General features: G+C 39.2%; 1 protein-coding gene across 1 annotated transcript in view; it reads right to left on the minus strand.

The window, feature by feature from the left end:
• LOC121726859 overlaps nucleotides 1-21,459 on the minus strand; it is a 125,332-nt gene that overhangs the window by 8,841 nt on the left and 95,032 nt on the right. The window contains exons 3-12 of the mRNA XM_042114471.1: nucleotides 13,029-13,150; nucleotides 8,857-9,672; nucleotides 8,587-8,727; nucleotides 7,718-7,842; nucleotides 6,131-6,259; nucleotides 5,341-5,509; nucleotides 4,740-4,903; nucleotides 3,222-3,389; nucleotides 2,377-2,579; nucleotides 1,609-1,774 (exon numbers count right to left, since the gene is read on the minus strand). Of these exons, the coding sequence (XP_041970405.1) occupies nucleotides 1,609-1,774; nucleotides 2,377-2,579; nucleotides 3,222-3,389; nucleotides 4,740-4,903; nucleotides 5,341-5,509; nucleotides 6,131-6,259; nucleotides 7,718-7,842; nucleotides 8,587-8,727; nucleotides 8,857-9,672; nucleotides 13,029-13,150 (2,203 nt within the window). The remainder of the gene's footprint in view (nucleotides 1-1,608; nucleotides 1,775-2,376; nucleotides 2,580-3,221; nucleotides 3,390-4,739; nucleotides 4,904-5,340; nucleotides 5,510-6,130; nucleotides 6,260-7,717; nucleotides 7,843-8,586; nucleotides 8,728-8,856; nucleotides 9,673-13,028; nucleotides 13,151-21,459) is intronic.

Here is a 21,459-nt window from a genome sequence, read left to right on the forward strand (position 1 = left end):
GCAGGAATATTAGGCGATTTGTGGGTACCGCCACACATCCAAAATTTTTCTCACCTTTTAAACCTTCCCTAGACTTCCACGAATAATTCAAGACCAAGATAAGATAAATCCGTTCAGCCGTTCTCGAGTTTTAGCGAGACTAACGAACAGCAATTGATTTTTATATATATAGATAATACAAAATGTGAGTGTGCCGTACTCAGCAATAATGATGACGTTTTATGTGAATGACCGAAATGTTGAAACGATGAAAAAATTGATTTCATTAAAATATAAATCTTAATCCTGGCATGTATGAGAACGAGCACAGCGAAACGATTTGTGTCATAATATGACATATTATGTCATACTAGTAGCTATAGTTTATGTGCGTTTTATGATGATATGCGTGACACATTATAATTGACAATAGTGGGTAAGTTACCTAACAAAAATTAATCAATAATTTAAAAATATTGAATCACTTCGTAAAGGAATTGCAATCGAAATTATCGATTTCGTACTGACATTTCAGTGGTGCCGACGATTTAAGATGGGCAATCTTAAATCTAATTCTTTATCGATTTGTCAAGTCAATCTCTATTGACATAAGTTCCGTTTCATGCATCTGACATTTTTCAAATGTTTTCGTAACAATAATTTCATATTCCTATTTCACAGTTAATATTTATAACTTTATATTAATAAGTTAGCATTTAGCAACTTTTCATTTTTATTCATTTACAATTATAGGAAACATTGGTTTTTGTAGATGGAATATAATTTATTACATACTTATTGATTTTTTTTGTTTTCTTGTAAAAAAACCCGTAGCAATGAATATGAAAACTGTCATCCATATCATCATAAAAGTTTAAAACGCACAAACTATGGACTATAGACATACTACGCACACCAAGTCTCTAGAGGTACTGAGTGTTATCGAGCGTAAACTGCTAGCCTAGTTTGTAAGTACCACGTATACCTTAACTAAATCGACATTAACATGGTGGTTCTAGGCATTTTAGCTGTTGCTAGTATTTTGGTTGTTGCTAGTATTTTGGTCGCTGCTAGTATTTGAGTCGTTGCTAGAGTTTGTAGGGTTTCCTGTGGTGTTGGCGGTGTTGTCTTTCGTCATAACAGCCCCGCTGTCGACGTCAAGAATTCGACAGCACCTCTAAATGGTAAAAGCAAACTATTTTTCGAAAACATACCAGTTAAAAGAATTATTCTATATTTTAGGAATAATGCTATATTAAAATATACTTATTTGAAAATAATTACACCAATGTGCAACATCAGTAAAAAGTGTAGTATTTAAATGATGAACAAAAATGATGAAAACTATTTATACTGAATTAAATTAAATATCCTATGACGATGTATCTTAAAGATGACTAAGCTTTAAGATACACTTCCTGGCTCGTGCGTAAAAAAACAAACATTATGAATACACACATTTTGCTTTAGTCAGATAAAAAGTAAAAAAATGGACTGCACTTTGCAAATAAATCTTTTTACTTTCGATTGTTCTATATTCTCTTTCCTAAACCACAAATAATCCATATTCCGGATAGTTATATATCCGGATAGTCGAGATAGTTATATATTCTAGAAGGTCATACTCACCAACAGCGCGAGGACGGCGAGCAGTATGAGCAGCACGGCGTACCAGTGGCGCAGCACCCAGCGCCGGAAGCCGGCGATGCTCTCGTCCGACAGCAGCAGCCGGCGGAGCGTCGCCAGCGGGCCCGACGGGTCCACCTCACGGCACCGCTGGAACACGTCGCAGTACCTGCCGGACACGCGAGTTAGAGATCACTAAACACGCTTAATTTAACTTTACTATACTAATATTATAAAGCCGAAGAGTTTGTTTAAACGCGGTAATCTCAGGAACTACTGGACCGATTTCAAAAATTCTTTCATCAATGTATCAACCTAAGTTGTCCCTAAATATCTACAGGCTATGTATATGTACCACGGGCAGAGCCGGGGCGGACCACTATATACATTTAGACAGGAGTATAAATTTATGCCAGACATATGCAGACCTTGTATTCGGCGTGTTAATTTTCATTAGTAAGGATGTAAAGATTCTCCACGTGAGCTATTGTGTTAAAAGCGAATAACGCTCTTCTTGCCTTAAATAAAGCAAAATCCTAGTTACAAAGACTTTGAAGCGTCGACGTAGATCATCAAAGTCGCCATAGTAATTTACAGTGAAATAACTTAGCTCTCAACAGTCTATAGGAATTTTCATTACGTCGACGTCCATCGCATTACAACTTTGTCTTCAGTAATGTAAATAATATAAAATATGTTAATATCTGACGGTCTAACAATGAATTAGATTAACATACAACAATTTTTTTAAACAAATGAATGAATACAGACCCGTTGTAATCGTTACAGGGCGTGCCCGGTTTGGCGTACATGTCGGGTACATCGTAGGGCGGGGCGTTCCAGTGGAAGGAGGAGCGGCACGGCCCGCCCGCGCGCCGGCAGCACAGCTCGCACGCCGACCGCGGCTCGTCCGCGCGCGCGCCGCACTGACACGACTCCAGACCGTACGCCAGGCAGATGGAGCCCGTGCACTCCTGGGGAAATGTTATAGTTAGATTAATTGGACGCTGTTAAGCATTCGTGTACTAACCCACTAAAAATACGTATTGAGTTATGAACGCAGTTATGTTCTTTACATAATTTAGAACAAGACGGCATTAAAAATGTTTGTAGGTTAGGACACAAATGCTAACCAGCGACCAGTTATGGTAGAGCTTTTTGAGATTTAGTACTAAATAGACATTCCGCCTAAGCTTTCTGAGCTTGAAATGCCTCGAAGTCTTGTTTAGATGTGATTGGTTTACATCAAAACAAGACTGCGACACATCAAAAAGTCAATCTCCAAATAGCTTTAGCGAAATATGGAGCTAGCTTAGAATGTTGTGTAGGAATGTTTAGCGCAATAAAATAGTATAGAATTTAAATACGGTCGAAGACACATATTTTATCACTTTTTAATCCTTGGCTATAAGTTCAAAAAGTGGTAAAACGGATCTGTCTTTGACTGTACAACGTAACATTAGCGAATTGATTTAGATGGTGGAACCACATTATTCGGTCGGGCTATGTCAAGTGAACGTGGATCTTAATCTGTCGGCTAGGCTTGACGTAACCAAATAACCTCACAACTGCTGGAAAATAAAGCTATCTGCTAAACCATTAACAACATGACTTACTCCCATGTAGCAGACGAGGTCTCTGTCGCAGCGCGTGCGGTTGGGCTTGTGTCGGGAGGCGGGGCAGGCGGCACGCCTGCCGTCGCAGTGCGCCGCGTCGCGACACCCGTTGTCCGCGCGACACTTGTCGCCGAACTTGAGTGTACACGACGACGTGCAGCACGGACCCTGAGATTTCATACGTTAGATTAGATTGTTAAAATTGTAAAAAAACACGGTGAAATTGCCGTTGGCAGAATCTATTCTCATAACAATAAGTAAATAGTTTTTGGAATTAGTATTTATTGTATTGTGCACATACATGAGCAACATCTTAACTATAATTAAGTCGCTAACCGGTGCCCTTTTTATTTCTACTGTACAGACTGAAATGAATACAGCCTAAAGTCAAAATTTTGTGTGTATGTCGACTAGTCACAAGTTGATTATTGGCCCCTTTATTATGCCGTATTATCCTGTGGAACAAGTTGAGGGGCTCGGGTGTGCCGGACCAGTACACCGCCCTCTTCAAATACTATTATGCTCACCAGACAAACCAAGTGAGATGGGTCGGTACACTGTCGGATGAGTATATAATGAACTGTGGCTTGAGGCAGGGGGGGTTGAGCTCCCCATTACTGTTCAACCTTTATGTAAATCAGCTTATCAAGGAACTGAGCAGCACGTATGTCGGCTGCCACATAGACGGAGTGTGTGTCAACAACATAAGCTACGCGGACGACATGGTTCTGCTCAGTCCCTCGATAAGCGGACTTAGAGAACTCCTGTCGATTTGTGAGAGATACGCGGAGGCGCATGGCCTGAAATATAACTCTAATAAGAGTGAAATACTCATATTCAAGGCACTGAAACAACAGCCCAGGCGTGTGCCTCCAGTCGATCTTAATGGCCACCCCATTAAGATAGACTGGAGGCACTCTTAAGGTCGTCGATAGCTTTAAGTATCTCGGTCACATTGCAACCAGTGACTTACGAGATGACAGCGACATAGAGAGGGAGCGCAGAGCGTTGGCGGTGAGGAGTAACATGCTCGCCCGCAGGTTTGCTCGCTCCACTGCAGACGTCAAAATAACTCTATTTAAGGCGTTCTGTCAGGTGTTTATACGAGCGGCCTGTGGGTGTCATACACGAGTCGAGCCTACAACGTTCTGCGCGTGCAGTATAACAACGCTTTTAGGATGCTGTTGCGACTGCCGTGGCGCTGTAGCGCATCAGAGATGTTTGCGGAGGCCCGTACTGATGGCTTTCACGCTATCATGCGCAAAAAAGCCGTCTCCCTGCTGCAACGTGTTCGCAACTCTCGGAACAGCATCCTAAAATGATTGCAAGTAAACCAGATTGCCCTATTCAAAGGCACTGGGTGGAGGTAGCACTGGGCCTAAAATAAACATTATAATATTGTTACTAACAATACTAACATAGATTAAGTCATGCATTGTTACTAATACATCTACTAATATTTTTATGGGTTGATGAAGCCTGAAATAAACATATTTTATTTTATTTATTTTTATTAACCTGGCTGGGGCTGCAGACGCTGTGCTCGGTGAGCGTGCAGGGCTTGTAGTGCGGCCGCGCGGCCTGCGGGCGACAGCACACGTCGGTGCACTCCGACGCCCAGCCGCAGTCGCACTCCTCGCCCTCCTCCACCACCCCGTTGCCGCAGATCGCTGGCTGCGGCTCTGGATATGGACAAATCGGGTAAGGTAACAGGCACTCGCTGTCCTCGAGGGACCAATTAGTGCTTAATGAATAATGCCATTAAAAGTTACGCCAATGCCATTAAGACTTAAGGTCGGGCGGCGAAATGGAAGGCGAAATGCAGAAGGGTATTTAAACAATATTATATAGAGTGCGGAACATTAGTTTTGTATGTTAAGAGCCTGTTTGACCACTTCCTGAAAAGTGCCGGATAGGCTATCCACAACTTATCTGACAGATATCAGTATATCTGTCAGATAATTGGTGGATAACCTATCCGGCACTTATCAGGAAGTGGCGAAACAGCCCCTTAAGTAATATTTTAGTAATTGGTGGTGTCTGGAACTTCATCAACTCAAATTCCGTTGTTACAGCTCCTTGTTACGCGTATTTTTCAACATGTAAAGTTTCATCATACCTGTGAAGCAGCCCTTGGGCGAGCGGGCCTTGTTGTTGAGCACGGGGTCGATGGCCTTGAGCGAGCAAGGGGAGAACTTGTTGTTGTTCTTGCGGTCGCCGCTGGTGGCGCGCGCGAACATTATGTAGTTGCCGTCCTCGCCGAACGGCGTGCAGATTTCAGGGTCGTGCTGGAGGAAGAGAGATCATTTTGTTTATCAGGATTATTGAACACTTCAATCGTCAAGTTTCGGAGTGGCCACCGACTGGTCGGCGTAACAGAGGCCGACCCAAGAAATGGCGGCGCGACGATTTGGATGCGTTCGACAAAGTGGCCTGTAAAACCACAGGATCGTGATCTTTGGAAAGAAAGAGGGGAGGCCTTTGCCCAGCAGTGGGACATTGTAGGCTGTTGATAATAATTGAACACTTGCACGTTATTTGATATTTCGTAGCGAACAATTGTGCGAGTGAGACAGCAGGAGCGGAACTGCCGTGACATGTTAGGGCTATTCCGAAAATAAGTTACAGGAGGTGTGGTACCACTGCACAGCAGTGAAAATCATTCCAAAAACTACTTTACCATTTACAGTGGATATATTACTAGATGACGGCCGCAACTCCGTTACGCCAGAATTTCGTTTATCGCGCGGGAACCGTACATTTTCCCGGGATATAAGTATCCTATGTCCTTTCCCGGAATTGAAAGTATCGCCATACCTCAGCAAAATCGGTTGAGCGGTTCGGGCGCGAGAAGGCAACAAATAGACGGGCTTTCGCAATAATATTAGTAGGATGTGCGTTAGTAATACCGGCGATCCGAAGTTGTGTCCGATCTCGTGCGCGAGCGTGACGTGCGAGACGGCGGGCGGCACGTGCTTGCCGTAGTTCAGCAGCGTCACGATGCCCGTGTTCAGAGACTTCATGCTGCCGCGGTAGTGCTGCAACAGATAATACAACAGATTAAATATGTACATTTTTTCATAAATAATTATAGGTGATAAACTGAGATTAGATACTAAGCTATAGAATCGAAAAAAATCAAATGTATAGTACATTTGATTTTTTTCGATGTGTGTTGTAAATTGTGGAAAACAAACAAATTTTGCACAATTTGCGTCTGATATTATAAATTTCCACGGCGAAGTTAGAAAAAAAAAAATACCTTTTGTATCTAGCTACGCATTCAAAACAATTATCAAATAAAAGTTGTCCGAGTAGCTTTGTACTTTTGTTTTGAATTTTGTTGCCCTAGCGAGTTACTAGGTATTAGGTTCCTCTATGACAGGGGTTCCCAAACTTATTTTGTCTATCACTTTGAGAACAAATTATGTTTTAGCGCCCTTTTTGTTTCAATTTAAAATGAATCTAGATAAAATGAAATTACAAATCACCCCCCAAGCCTAAGTACACAACGCCCCCATTTTTTTTCTGGGTCCCACAACGCCCCCCTTTAGATCTTCAGCACTTACAAGGGGCGTTATCGCCCACTTTGGGAAAGGCTGCTCTATTGTTACTAACAATTATTATGTTTCTTAATACATTGTGTAGACTGTAGACTATACTGGTATTACAATATGGGCGTAGCAGAACATCCCAGTCTGGTGCCATAAATGGCACAGGCGTAAATATTAAATACTTAATACAATATACATGGCCAACGTTATGCGTACAACGTCGCTGAAATATAACTGTGACAAGACGTGCTCATATTACATTATCTATATTGTTGTTAAAATATAATATAGTATTAGTTTTATAACAATGTTCGGATAGACCCAAATTTCTATCTAGATTCTAGGTAAAATAAACAAAATGTTAATGCATCAAAGTCAATAAAATGAAGGCCGGTTTATCCACAGACATAGATCAAGATAGATACCGCATGTCGCTCCATTTGTATGAAAACGAGCGTGCCACTTTTTTATAGCTACTGTGACGTACCGATGATAAGAAAACGTTCGATTCCGATAGCAGACTAAAGAACAGACTTTCGAAAGACGAGCATTGCTCGTCGTTTGGAAGCGCGATATGGCACACGAAGTACATACACATGCGGTATCTATCATGATCTGTGTCTGTGGGTTTATCAAAAAGAGAATAATTGTTAGATGCACACACCCGCAAGAAAATATTAATAAAGTTACATACTTAAGTAATATTTAAAGTTGAACTCGTACGCGAGTAAAAAAACAATGTACCTACCAAAATTACCCCTGTTCGATGACTAGACTTTAGATTATCAGACATCAGTTATCAACTTATCACTAATCATCATTAATCATTCAGCCACATCAAACTACTTCCTTAGAGTATCGTAACCATCAGACCTGCATTCGCAAGGTACCGTATAAAACAGCAGATTTTGGGGAAGGTAAAATTAAAAATACAAAAGTTACCCCGTTTTTTTCGCAGACGCCACCAGCGTTTTTCAAGTCGCCGGTCCACGCCAGACCCAGCGTGCCCATCTCGAAGTCGCGGTACGTGAACATGTACGCCAAACAAAATGCATCGTAGTCCTCCTCTGCAATTATAAAAAATATTTTTAAAATAACTCTGTTCTGAGTATATTCTTCAGCCATAAATAATTTTTATTTCTAATGGTGTATTCAAAATAACGTCAATGATTATTATTATCCTACGAATAATAAAAACTATTATTATCTCTTTAAATATCATATGCCAAGAACAAGAGAGATTATAGCAGTATATGTTTATTTTTCTCTATGGAATATAGGTAACATAATATTATTTAACAAAAGGCACGTTTAAAAACAGCAAATCCTCTCGGCCAAAATAGTATTGGTAAAATATTTATAAACTTATTAAGGTTAGCCCTCGTGCTCAAGTATAGCTCTGAAAGGAGGATACTAAATGGAAATATGCTTAAAACAATAATAATAATTATTAATAAACTGCCCCGTTTTCAATGGTTATTCTCGTGAACAACTAACAAAAATATGATCGAGTCTAAAAAAATTATTACTTAATTCACTAATAAGCTAATTACCTTCCTGCATAAAACATATTTGACTTGCGCATATTAGGTGTCATAAAATTAGTAGAAACTTCAATTCTTCGAACCGGAAATTCTCGGAAACCTTAAAAAGCCACTTACTCTAATCTCCTTGTGCCTGGTGTCCTTGACTGTGAGGAGTGTTCGGTTAGGGGAACTATGAGTGCTACATTATAAATTCAAGCTTTCGAAAGAACAATTAAATATGTGACCGAGTAGATTTTTCTTTGATAAATATTTTGGTCAATTTACCTGAAAACAGCTCCAGATATTTTTCCACGCCGTAATTGTTAGGGAACCTATAGGCGGGGTCCTTCAAAGCGTCTAGTGTGTGTACTTTTATCCTCTTTATCATGAAAGTAATATTGTCGGGTTTGCCGTCTTGATTAAAATCTGAAAATGACCAAAATTCCATTAGATCCCCCGTATCATAAAAACGTCTCGACGATAAAATTTAGTACGAAGTTCCCGTCGAAACGTTTACTGGACCGCGGAAAACAACGTTCAAGTCGTCCGACATACCTGTAACTTTGTAAATGGCGTTAACTTTTTGAACGTGGCGCGTCATGACCTCGATACACGCCTCCTCGGTCCCGTACCGCTGGAAGAACATGTGGTCGGCCTGCAGGTACACGAGGCACGTGGTCTTGCGCGGGTCGACGGTCGCCCGCTTGTTGACATGTCGGCCGTCGTCGGTGGCGTTGGCGGACAGGACGGTGTAGCCCATCGGCTCCTTCTTCACCACGTCCTTGCTGACCGTCACCACCCCAGCCTTCGTCTTTATCACCTCGACGTGCGTCTTCGGCTTGGGTCTCGACTCCTCGGAGTCGAGGCGCACCTTCGTGATCAGGTTGCTCTTGTCTATTTTAGTTTTCGGTTTCCTCGTGCTCTGCTTGTCCGCCGAGTCGCCGGTGTTGCTCGTGTACGGGACGTCCAAGTCTAGGGGGATCTCGGGATTTTTTTTCGGTTCGTCGTCCTGCATCTCATCTTCGGGGAGCCACCGCTTCTTTCTTCTGTTTATTTCTGTGCCCAGGTCATCCGTGTCGTTGCTGAACGCCGCCTCCCTGAGGGTACTGGCATCGGTGTAGTTGAACAGCTCTCCGGTGTAGCCGACCTTCTCCTTGATGTGCAGCAGATGAGAGGCGCAGGGCTGCGCGTTCTCGTCGGCGTGGGGGTGCTCGACGTCGGACCGTCGGTAGATGACGCTGTGCATGGAGGGGTGGTCCACGTTGTATCTCGACAGCGGCTCCACGTAGTACTCCTCGGTGGGGGTCCAGATGGTGCCGTCGAAGAGTCCCTCGGCCGTGATGACGCCGTACACGTGGGAGGACTCGTCATCTGAGAAAATAAAATACTTTTATGACAGAGAAACGGCGGGTATCTGCAGGACCATAAACATCGGAATGTGGGGCCGATAGCGGCGCGATAAATACTCGAATGTGGAAACCGGTAATCCGAATAAAAACTGCAAAATGAGCATAATATGACTTTATCCGAACCTCCGACCTTCCACCGTCCACGTTATAAAGCAGCTCGATTTGTGGATAAAGGAGAGAACCGACCGCAGCCCATAAATAACCTTAGTTACCCCTCCGCCGTTATTCCCCCACATTTGTACACGTTGATAAAAGTATATAATATGTATAAGACAAGCGACGTGCTGTGATTAATTCCGAGGAATACATTTGCTTTACAACTCCGCCGACCGCCGGCCCCTAGACCGCTATGTCCACTAGGGGTCACACATGTGCAGCTACAAGTGTAAGGATAGTACCTAGTACCTACTACCTATACATATTCCTTCGTAGTTAATTACGATTATCTACTATTATCATTATCGATTGTCACTACCTAATAGGGATGACTACAAGGTCAAAGATTTGCCGATTTTTAAATAAAATAAAGACAGCGATAAAAAATAAGTATTCTCAAAATTTGAGCTACATAATTTTTTTTTTGTTATGGGCCTTCAAAGTTGGATAGTAAAGTCGATTTTTTAAATAAAGTTCCTTAATTTTTGTATACCATTCGATAAGTTATGCAATTTATAACAATTTTTCTTATGAGACCACTTTCATAAACGCAATATTTAACATTAGCTATCGAACAAAATCTTCCCGCGATGAGTACAAACTAGCTATGCGTGACGTCACAGTTAGCTGATATTTTGTATGGAGAGTTTTGAGAAGGTCTATTTTATGTGAGTTTTGAATTGTGATTGTGATCTTGGAGAATTTTTAAGCTATCAGAGTCATTTTTTCACCGACATTTCTATTTTGGAATGGTTCTTTCTTACCAACAAGAAAAAAATTGTTCGTCAAAAGTATAATAAATAATTTGAATTTGATTACTACTAAGTTATGAAATTGAATATCACTTTGACAGATAATTTGATTGGTGGCAATTCCATACAAGTTTATTGATTCCGTTGTCACTTTTTCGTTCTAGCTCCGCAACACATTCATGCAGAAGCGAAACGTAGTTTGCGGTTGAATTCAAAAACGCCTGCGTCTCCAAACGATCTACTCAAATCATTGTAAAACCACACGAGTACAAATACAGAATGATGGATGTCGTAACTTTAGGATGTTCAGAAAGTTATTGAGATTGTAATGAGCGATGTGTGGCGAAGACAAGGAGTACTCCATTAAACTCAGAAACTAATTTAATCAAAATTTGCTCAGCTCCGAATGTTGCAGACTTGTCGCACCTCAGTGTTTTGTTCTATTAAGTGGGAAGTTTCCGGCGGGCGGCGGGCGGCGGGCGTGTTGCTATGTCCTTATTTGTAATTACTTTGAATAATTGACTTTGCTCTACAAGTACTGTAATGGTTAGACTAATTTTCGAGTCTAGTAAGTGTATTTCATGATACAAAACTAAAAGTGAAAATAAATGGTAATAAACACAAAGTAAGTACATAATAAAAATCACCTTTATAATATTACTAGATTCCCGCGCGGCTTCGCCCGCGTAAATTAGGAATTTTACAGAAACCGTACATTTTCCCATAAAAAATATTTCCCCCGTTTTTCCCACATTTTCCTGAGTTTCTTCGGTCGTAAGTCTTAGCGTGATAATATAATATAACCTATAGTATTACTCGATAAATGATCTATCTAACAGTGAGATAAGTTTTTAATACCAAACTGGGATGATACCCTATATACCAAAAGAAAAATTTTGAAAATCGGTTAACAAACGGCGGAGTAATCGTTGAATATAAGAAAACGAACATAACACCTCCCCCATTTTGAAAGTCGGTTAAAATTGTAGCCTATGTGTTATTCTGATGTATAAGCTATATTATTGTAAAGTTTCATCAAAATCCGTTCAGTAGTTTTTGCATGAAAGAGTAACAAACATCCATACATCCACACATCCATACATCCATACATCCAAACAAACTTTCGCCTTTATAATATTAGTAGGATTATTTGTAGGTTTAATATTGTTTGCAGTAGAAGAGTACCTCGTAACTTGTGTAGGGGTATCGAAACCTGATTTGCGACAAATATAGTTAACACTTTACACACGTGTTTAAAACTTTCAACTAACACCACGTGAACCCTGTGCCGAGTTCGCTGATTCGAGTAAACACAAAGTAAAGCCGAACTTCATATTTATTGGCATTTTATAAATTGCGATTCCCCAGATTTTCTTTTTTATTTTCCGATAGGCACGTAACTCGGATGCCATCAGCGAAGTTTATGTTGGGAAGTTGATCAATTTAAAGTTGGGAGCTGAAGACATGGCGTTCGTCAAACAACAATAATGCTTTATGAGCCAACAATAATCTTTTGATGGTATTAGATGAGTTTCCAGTTACGCAATTTTCTGTTTACTTTTCAACTTTTTTAATAATTGATAAGGAGAAATTTCCGGCCACCGGTTCGGGTTATTTGTATTTTGTACATGTTTAGAATTTAGATTAGTATCTAAATTCTAAACATGTAAAACATGTAAACATTGGTATGCTTGAAAACTTTAATGGTATCTTTAAAAATTATGCTAAATGGACGTCCTAAGTGTTTTTTTCTATTAAATGCCTCGTTAAGTCCTATGCAGTATACGTAAGACCTATGCAGTTATGCACCTAGCAACTAGTTCTAACAATCTACATTTACTTAGTATTCATTGTCATTAAGAGCAATAATCTTGAGCATGACATAATTTATTACAGCTCTTGGCCATCCCTCCCATGCCGAATAATAAATAAATGATGAGGGGCCAATGAAGATATACGACCACTCCTCCGAAATCCCATGACCGGTCTGCCGTATAAGATATACGCTAGTATAATGTGATTTCGTGCTCAAAAACTTTGCACTCTTTCAGTTGAAATACAGTATAGTCATATGAAACTCTTTTTGGCAAATGCCTAGTTACAATTAGAAACTTACGAACATCTACGTATGAATGTCTACGTAATTTTTTGTTATAGAGCCTACGCCTACTAGCCTACGGTACTGAGGTCAATCGTAGAGACGTGTAGGGACTAAAGACGTAGTGGTCGGCGATGATGGCCCGAGTCGTATGTAAACTAGGAAGCATTTTTAAGTAACGCGTAGTGACTAGCGGTCTAGGCTGTCGGCGCCGACGGTCAGCGCGACTGTAGACTCTGCCATGCCTGTATGAGTCAATATTACGTTTGCGGTCATCACAGCCCAAGACGAAGTAGCCGCATTACAACATACCTTCCAACTTTCCGGAGTACACGTGCGCCTTGTTGTAGTCGAGCTGGCCGGCGGAGGAGTGGAACTGCACGTCGTCGGCGAACACGGACGCCGGGTCCGGCCGCAGCACGATCCGGAAATCCCTGGAATTAAATTATTATATTTCATTGTTTGATAGACTACCTATTAGGCATATACACGTAGACTAAAGGTATTTTAGTTATACATGTTTTATGTGTATGCAAGAGTATCGAAACTTGGTAGGACGAAGGATAGATCTATACTTCAATAGTAGTTCTTATCGACAGTTATATCGGGAAAATTTCCTGAATCTGAATTGTGATAATAACTATTTTAGCCATTATTTTTTAGATCATTCTGGTAACGAGGTTAAAATGAACTTCACAGTCATTGTAGTTAAGTACTAAGTGCGTTCACCTTAGCGCATGTGGGTTTTACTGGGGCACATAAAAACAAAGTCCAGTTACCTATTCGTCATATAATTTAATAATTGATCGCTGTGAACTCGCAGTGGGAGGATAACGAGATAAACCGACGATGTTGCCCTCGACTAAGTGTTTCGTGTCATTAAAAAGTCAATAACCTAAAATAAAGTCATGACTCATGAGACCTTTAGACCTTAAAAAAAATCAGACCTTTCAAAAATAAGTTGCCTCTTGGTTATTTTGTAGAGCGATTAAGCGGCGCGATAAAATCCTCAAAAGTAATACCCACCTGCAATATTCGCGTAAAAATAAGACGAAGTTTGGCTCCGGGAAACTTGGTAATCTTATCAAAAATGAATGTCCGCTGGGGCTGTTAAAGTTTTAAGTCCGGCGAATAAAACTAGGTGTAGGTGTAGGTGGGGTGGTTCACGTGTGGCCGGTATATCATGTGTTATACGAGCTGATTTATAGACTTCGCACCGCGCTGCACTGTTTTAACACCTACGTATTGGCTATTTCCTTTGGAATCTTGTTTTCACTATATTCCACAGTTCATTTTCGAAACATAAATTTTCCTTTATTTTACGTTTCAAAAGAAAGGTAGGTACTAGATAAAACTTCCATCCATTCCATCCAAATCGGGATTCATGATCATTAAAAACTTTTCCTCTTAAAAATATGTCGCAACGGAGCACAAAGAATCATAAATGTTCTTTGTCATATTATTACGTTTCTTTTATTTTGCTTTTTCATCATATTTACAATTCCGGTGCTTTGACAAAAGGGAAGACATGCCTGTTATACAAACACAATACAGCTATCGACATAGGCCCTTACCTATACACGATTTTAAACTAAATTTAGGCCAGAGTAGGTTTAGTTTACTATAAAGATTTTTAAAATAAATACAAAGTTTTTCTGCTATATTGCTAGAAACAAAATTGTTTTATACGAGTATAATTATCTAGTTTACGTTGTCTTTTTGAATATTATAAACTTTGTACTCTCTGCTCGGCGATTGCATGACTAAGAAACCTAACTTTTGTTAGGTCGCGGACGCAGCTACAGCGCGGCGTTATAAATCTGCGAATCGGAAGCAATCCCACTAGCACAGAGCACGAAGTTGTAACTGAGTTAGAGCGAGGCGAGCTAACCTCATCACGGCGCTCGTTAGCGGCGGCTGTGATCCCGCGACCGGCGCAAAGGATTACCAACTACTTTATTGTATTAAAAGATTAGGAAATATGATTTATTTAACAAGGCGTTACCCGCTACTTTGTCCGCGCTGAAATTTGTTTATCGCACATTTTACCGCAATAAAGTTCGCCCTGTGGACTGTGGTCATGGTCTTACCTGCTACTCAAACTATCTAACGAGAAAATGATGAATTGTTAGAATGCAATAACGTAAACGATATGGTTGCTTTATTCTACGAAAAGATAAATAAAATAATTGAGACTTGCGTATCTAAAACTATACAAAAAAACAGAAAGTACCCAGTTTGGTTCTCACATAATCTGATAAATTTTTGATTACTGAAAAAGAAAAAATTAGACGGCGCCTCAAAGCCCATAAGAATCCCAGAGACAAGTTGGAATTTAAATTGGCGAAATCTAGAGTCGAGACTGTATTGAAATCGTGCTACGCTAAATATATATCCAATACCAAAAATCGCGAAATCTCAAAAGCTCTAAAAAATATTGACTCAAGTAAAGGTTCCGGACCAGATGGTATCCCTCCTCTCTTTATAAAAAAGACGTACAAAAACCTGACTCTACCTCTGAAAATAATATTTAACAAATCTATTGAAAGCTCTATCTTTCCAAGCTTATGGAAATCCGCTAATATACTCCCAATTTTCAAAAAAGGCTTTAAGAACAACGTTTGTAATTATCGTCCGATCTCAATACTCAGCGTGCTCGCCAAAGTCTTTGAAAGCTTGATTTGCCCAGCTCTTACCTCTTACTTTAAAGGTATAATTTCTGATTGTCAACACGGCTTTTGCAGAGGCCCCTCTACCGTTTCAAACTTAGTTAGCTACACAAGCGACATTACTTTATAAATGATATCTCGTTATATTTGAATTTTAGTAAGTACTCTATGTTCGCCGTCGACCTTAAAATATACCGAGTAATCAAATCAATTGAGGATAGTATCCTTCTTCAAACAGATCTTAACGCTCTCCAAAAATGGTGTAACGAAAATAGAATGTGCCTCAATGTTCTAAAATGCGCCCACATAAAATTCTCACGCAAAAAAAATATAATTCAATCCCGTTATTTCATCCAGGGCCAGCTGCTTCAGGAAGTTTCAGTAATTAAGGATCTAGGCGTCATTCTTGATAAAAAATTATCCTTTGCTGAACACCTAAACCAGATACTAGCAAAATCATGGATGCTATTGGGTTTTATTAAACGTAACACCGCTGAATTCATAAATGTAGATAGCATTATCACAATCTTTAACGCTCTAGCACGCAGTACTCTGGAATACGCATCACCGGTCTGGAACCCTCACTATAAAATTCATATCGATATCGAAAGGAGCGTTCAAAAAGCCTTCACACGCTCCCTCTCCTACAAAGATAAGTCTTGTCCCTACAGAGCTAACTACCATAGACGCCTGAACACTTCAACATACACTCTCTCGAGCAACGTAGGCTAGTAGCTGATCTCTGCACTCTTCACAAAATAATTAATCGCACCCTAGATTGTTCGAATATATTAGGTCTTGTCAACATGCACGTACCCCGTTGTCTTCCTAGGCGACCTCACAAAACATTCACACCAATCCCCGTAAGAACTAACCTAGGTAAATACTCTACAATTAACAGACTCACATATTCCTATAACAAACTCGCCGACCATGATATTGACATTTTCTATGATTCCCTTGCAAACTTTAAAAAAAAAAACTTATTTTGAGTTTTGTGATTATTAATAATTATATTTTGTACATATTATGTTTAAGTTAAATGTAGTTTGTCATCTAGTTGTAAAGTTTAGTAATAATGTTAAATGTAAGTTGTCCTCTAATAAATGTAACGCTTGACTATCCCAATAATGTATTTAATTTAATTTGATTTAATTTAATTTGATTTCATTTGACTTAACTTAATTTTAATTTAATTTAATTTGATTTGATTTAATTTATTTGCTAACATGTTAAAACTTATTTTTATCCTATGACTTTTTATTAGAATTATGAACTTTTATCATTGATCAATTTTTATTATCTTTATAATAATAATAATAATAAACATTTATTCAACAAAGTTCACAGTACACTACAATAGAACAAAGCACACAACAATAAAGACAGAGAAAAAAAAAAAAAAGACATGCATACTATAAGCCTAACCACATAATAGGTATACTTATCAGTAAAAAAAATAAATAAAATTAGAACACTTAATTCGAATTTTAACACAAACGAAATTTTACAAATAATTTACACAAGTACATAATATTTTTGTGGTGCAGCACGGATTGAGTGCTTCGGTATAAGGCAGTGCAGTGCGAAAAGTTGTTGAATAGGACTCCACTCAGGTAATGATCTTGGTACAGGATAATTGTACCACGATCCCTGGTATTATGTGGATCCTTGTGACTGCCAGGCGTTTGACTGACCAGTTTATGTAAACTGATTGTAAACTAATCGTATTAATAGGGTTAATTTTTAAGCATGACTTTACTCTTAAGTTTTTAATTTTCTTTTATCTTAAATACGGAGAATCTTTGTTTAAGCTGTATATACCTGTAATAGACTATTGCGTTAGATCTTATCATAGCTGTAGTAGATTTTAATTATTATGAACTAGATGTCCCGCGCGGCTTCGCCCGCGTAAATTAGGAATTTAAAACCGTACATTTTCGAATAAAAATAGCTATAAATACTCCTTTCACGTGGTCTACTCTATATAAGTGCCAAATATTGCTATAAAAATTGCTCCAGTAGTTCGTGAGATAAACCCTTTCTAATATTTTCCTGGTTTTTACCACATTTTCCTGAGTTTCTTCGGTCGTATTAGTCTTAGCGTGATAATATAATATAGCCTATAGCCTTACTCGATAAATGAGATATCTAACACTGAAATAAGTTTTTATATCGGACCTGTAGTTCCTGAGATTAGCGCATTCAAGCAAACATACTCTTCAGGTTTATAATATTAAATATAGATTTTTTAAATTATCGCTTGACAAACTCGAGCCTCGATCTAAGAGACTATGAAAAGGCTCATAATCATGGGACGATGCATGGTATAATATTATGGTAGTGATGATGATGACGATGAATGTAATTTGCATAGTAGCATATGCTTTCCGTTCTTAAAACAACGCTGAAACTCCCAAACTTGTATCTATAAAGAATCAGGAGTTCTCTCAGCACCTTCCGAACCATGGTATATCAGGTATACCTCGGTGCAAAATCTTACTTGTTTGTAGCATATGCTTAGAATACTTCTCACGAAACCGAAGTCGCCACATGTTTCCCTATAAGTTTTGAGGAGTTCCCTCGATTAGTTATGGATCCTTCATCAGATCACCACTTTTGTAAATATACTACCAAATTGGGATGATACCCTACATACCAAAAGAAAAATTTTGAAAATCGGTTAACAAACGGCGGAGTAATCGTTGAACATAAGAAAACGAAAATAACACCTCCACCATTTTGAAAGTCGGTTAAAATTGTAGCCTATGTGTTATTCTGATGTATAAGCTATATTATTGTAAAGTTTCATTAAAATCCGTTCAGTAGTTTTTGCGTGAAAGAGTAACAAACATCCATACATCCACACATCCATACATCCATACATCCAAACAAACTTTCGCCTTTATAATATTAGTACTTAGTAGGATGTTGCCGCAATGTGTTGTTGGTATATCTTAAATAAATAAATAAAAGGTAAGCGACATAATATAGACAGATATAATATAATTAGTATGGCAAGTATATCTAATTTACTGCTACACATTATTATGTGTAGCAGTAAATTAGATATACTTGCCCATGAATTCTGTAATCTTAGATGTAACAATAAATTACTACTTATTTGTATTGAACAAACTGTACTGGCTTTTTCGATAGACGCTACACAAAAGCCCGTCTAAATATAAATCCAGTATTAAAATTACCACAGTAATTGAACGAAGCTCACTATGTTAGGAACTCGCTCAAGAAATCTATAATAATTAAAGTTGGCGGTATTAATTTCGGCGAGCGGTCCCGCAAGTTATATTTATCTACGCCTCGGATAAATATTAACAAGTCGAGTAAAGTTAGCAACTTATTTGGCCGCCGGAAGGCCGGGTAATATGATTAATACAGCCACTGGATTTACTTTCCTTATTAGCTCGGGATGATGGAACGAATCCAATAAATTATCTCTACCTTGTTATACCTTGTTTCGAAAAACTCATATTTCCCGTGGAAGCTAAATAAGGCAAAAATTTATCTCAATTACATTGATTAGCCCGTCAGCAATCTCGGGCTCCGGGCGCCCCGGGGGCCGGGATTTCTCTTAAAATCTTGCCATTATTGATATTAATTTTTAGCTCTTACGCGAGTCCTCGACTCGGTCGTAAATATATTTATCGCTGCGGCTCGGATTAGTCGCACGCAAAAATAAATAAAAAATCGCAAAGTTGATCATCTAAAAGCCGACGTAAAATGTTCGCAGTCGTTTCGCAAAATGTTATCCGAGGGAAATATTTTTACAACTCGTCAAGAAAACATCGGTCGGAGCTCGTATCTCACGGATTAACCTTTGTGAGGCAAATTCCCGGCACCCCGACGACACAAGTTTCTAGAACACCACAATTCGTCTCCTCGACATGGAATACAATATTTCATTTTAGACTCCTCAGACTACATTCGGAGCGAGAGGTTTTAGCTCGCACTCCCATGATGTCGCTCTGTGATACGGGATACCACGCAAATTGGGGTGGGTTTAGTTTCAGTTAGATCCCCGACAAAATAATTTTATGGGACAAATATCTGAGCTCCGGTATAGGTGATGCAACGTAGAGCCGATGTTTTAAATACCGTACTTATACAGTGCACTCCGGCCGACGACTGGCAATCGTTGCTCTGAAATCCTGAACGTAACGCGGCTAATGCAACAACGTTGTATTGTTACTAATAGCTTTTGTCACTTAATGGTTTCCGTGCTTTTATGCGATCGAATTCTACGGAAAACGGCCGATACATTGTACGTCAAACGATTCAAACGTAAATGTACACAAATTTATGGTGGTGTACCATTATTTACGTCCGGAGGCGGCCATTGTTCCTCTTGACGATCAATATGCGAGTTATGCATTAGCCGGGACCGATAAACACGAAGACAGATCGCAGCCCCGACTGATAAATTTGATTGCCCCCTCCTGGGATAGTTTTGCCGTCGACCGTGTTCGCAATAATCACATTCACCCATCTACTATCTGGGCTAGACTTATTATTAATTATTGAAAAGCATCACTGCATATAATAGATCAGGGGTCACCAATTAGTTTGGCTCGGAATTCGTTTTGGGAAATAAAATGACCTTCGCGTTCCACACATAAAAAAAAAAATTAAACAAATGTAATTACGGAAATTACAAAGGTATTTGTTTGTATCAATGACAAAAGTGAAAAATTTTGTTGCTACATGTTCATCAGTAGGTATGTCGAGACCGAAATTAATTTTTGACGAAGTTCATCTTCGAACATGCTTGGTCCGCAGTCCGCACACAATAGGTCGGCGGTCCGGAAGCGGACCGCGGTCCGCCATTTGGTGACCCCTGCAATAGATCGTCGGATATCTGGGGCATCTATTTCAATACGATATAGATGGAGCTGGGGTTTTGAATAGCGAATTATGAGATTTTTTATGCTTCAGGATAGTATTTTTTGTATGCGTCTTTATAATTTCTGAAATCACACCTTGGAGTATTTAATGTAAATCGAATGAGCTCGTTCGTGTTGACATCGCCAAGTATTGCGTGTTCACTATTTTTACTACCCTTCTAATAAAACAGATAAGCAAATACACGGGCTCGGTCTTACCCACCCTTAGTTGATAAGAAACGTAATTGAATTTCATTGTAAACGTACGACTAGGTACACATTTTCCCTCCTTATATACACTGTACAGTTTTGTATTCCGTCCTCACACGTGATAAAAGTTCAATTTTTATTTATTTATTTATTCAGTACAGGCTACGTCCTACCGACGCGGCAGTCGAAAATCAACAGCAGGACGATTCTGCAAAACCTAATAAGTAATTGTAGTATTATTTATACTAGCTATTAGGGGGTTTCGGGGGCGATAAATCGATCTAGCTAGGAATCATTTTCAGAAAATGTCTTTTTATTCGTGTTTTATCGATAATCGATAAACTAAAAAATATGACTCTTCTATGAATAATAATACTATTTTGTAAGCAACTAATTGTTTTAACTACTAGCAGATGGCGTTATTAAGTAACACGAAGTCAATGAGGGTTTACTATACCGAGCAAAGCTCGGTCATCCAGGTACTAAGATATTAATACGCGAGTCAAAAACTTTGGATCCCTTTTGACGAAAAATGCGGAAACATAGGAGAATGAAATTTTGCGCAGTATAGTTTATGTGGTGAAGGCATAAAGTTAATAGACCTACCTAGCAGAATAGAGGAACAAAGGCCTGAGCAAGCAGGATGTCACTATCAGTAACACTGCGTGGTAAAAAGAGACGTGTGATACATGACAGCAGAACCATTTTTTTCATCTGTTTGACGTCCAGTCGGCAGTTATCGGCACGTTGACAATTTCATCTCTTAGAAAGGTGCTTGTGTAAGAGTATACATATTACATAAACAAATTTTCACACACAGACGTAAATCAATTTCGGTTTCGTATGACAGCTCGAGATTGTTGCTCTATTCCGCTGGGTATATTATTATATTATCTTTATCTGTGAAGAAGTGCATCGAGCTAATAATATTACTTATTTTGAAACTATGCTTTTATTATACAT

This window comes from Aricia agestis, chromosome 5, assembly GCF_905147365.1.
Source record: "Aricia agestis chromosome 5, ilAriAges1.1, whole genome shotgun sequence".
NCBI lineage: Eukaryota > Metazoa > Arthropoda > Insecta > Lepidoptera > Lycaenidae > Aricia > Aricia agestis.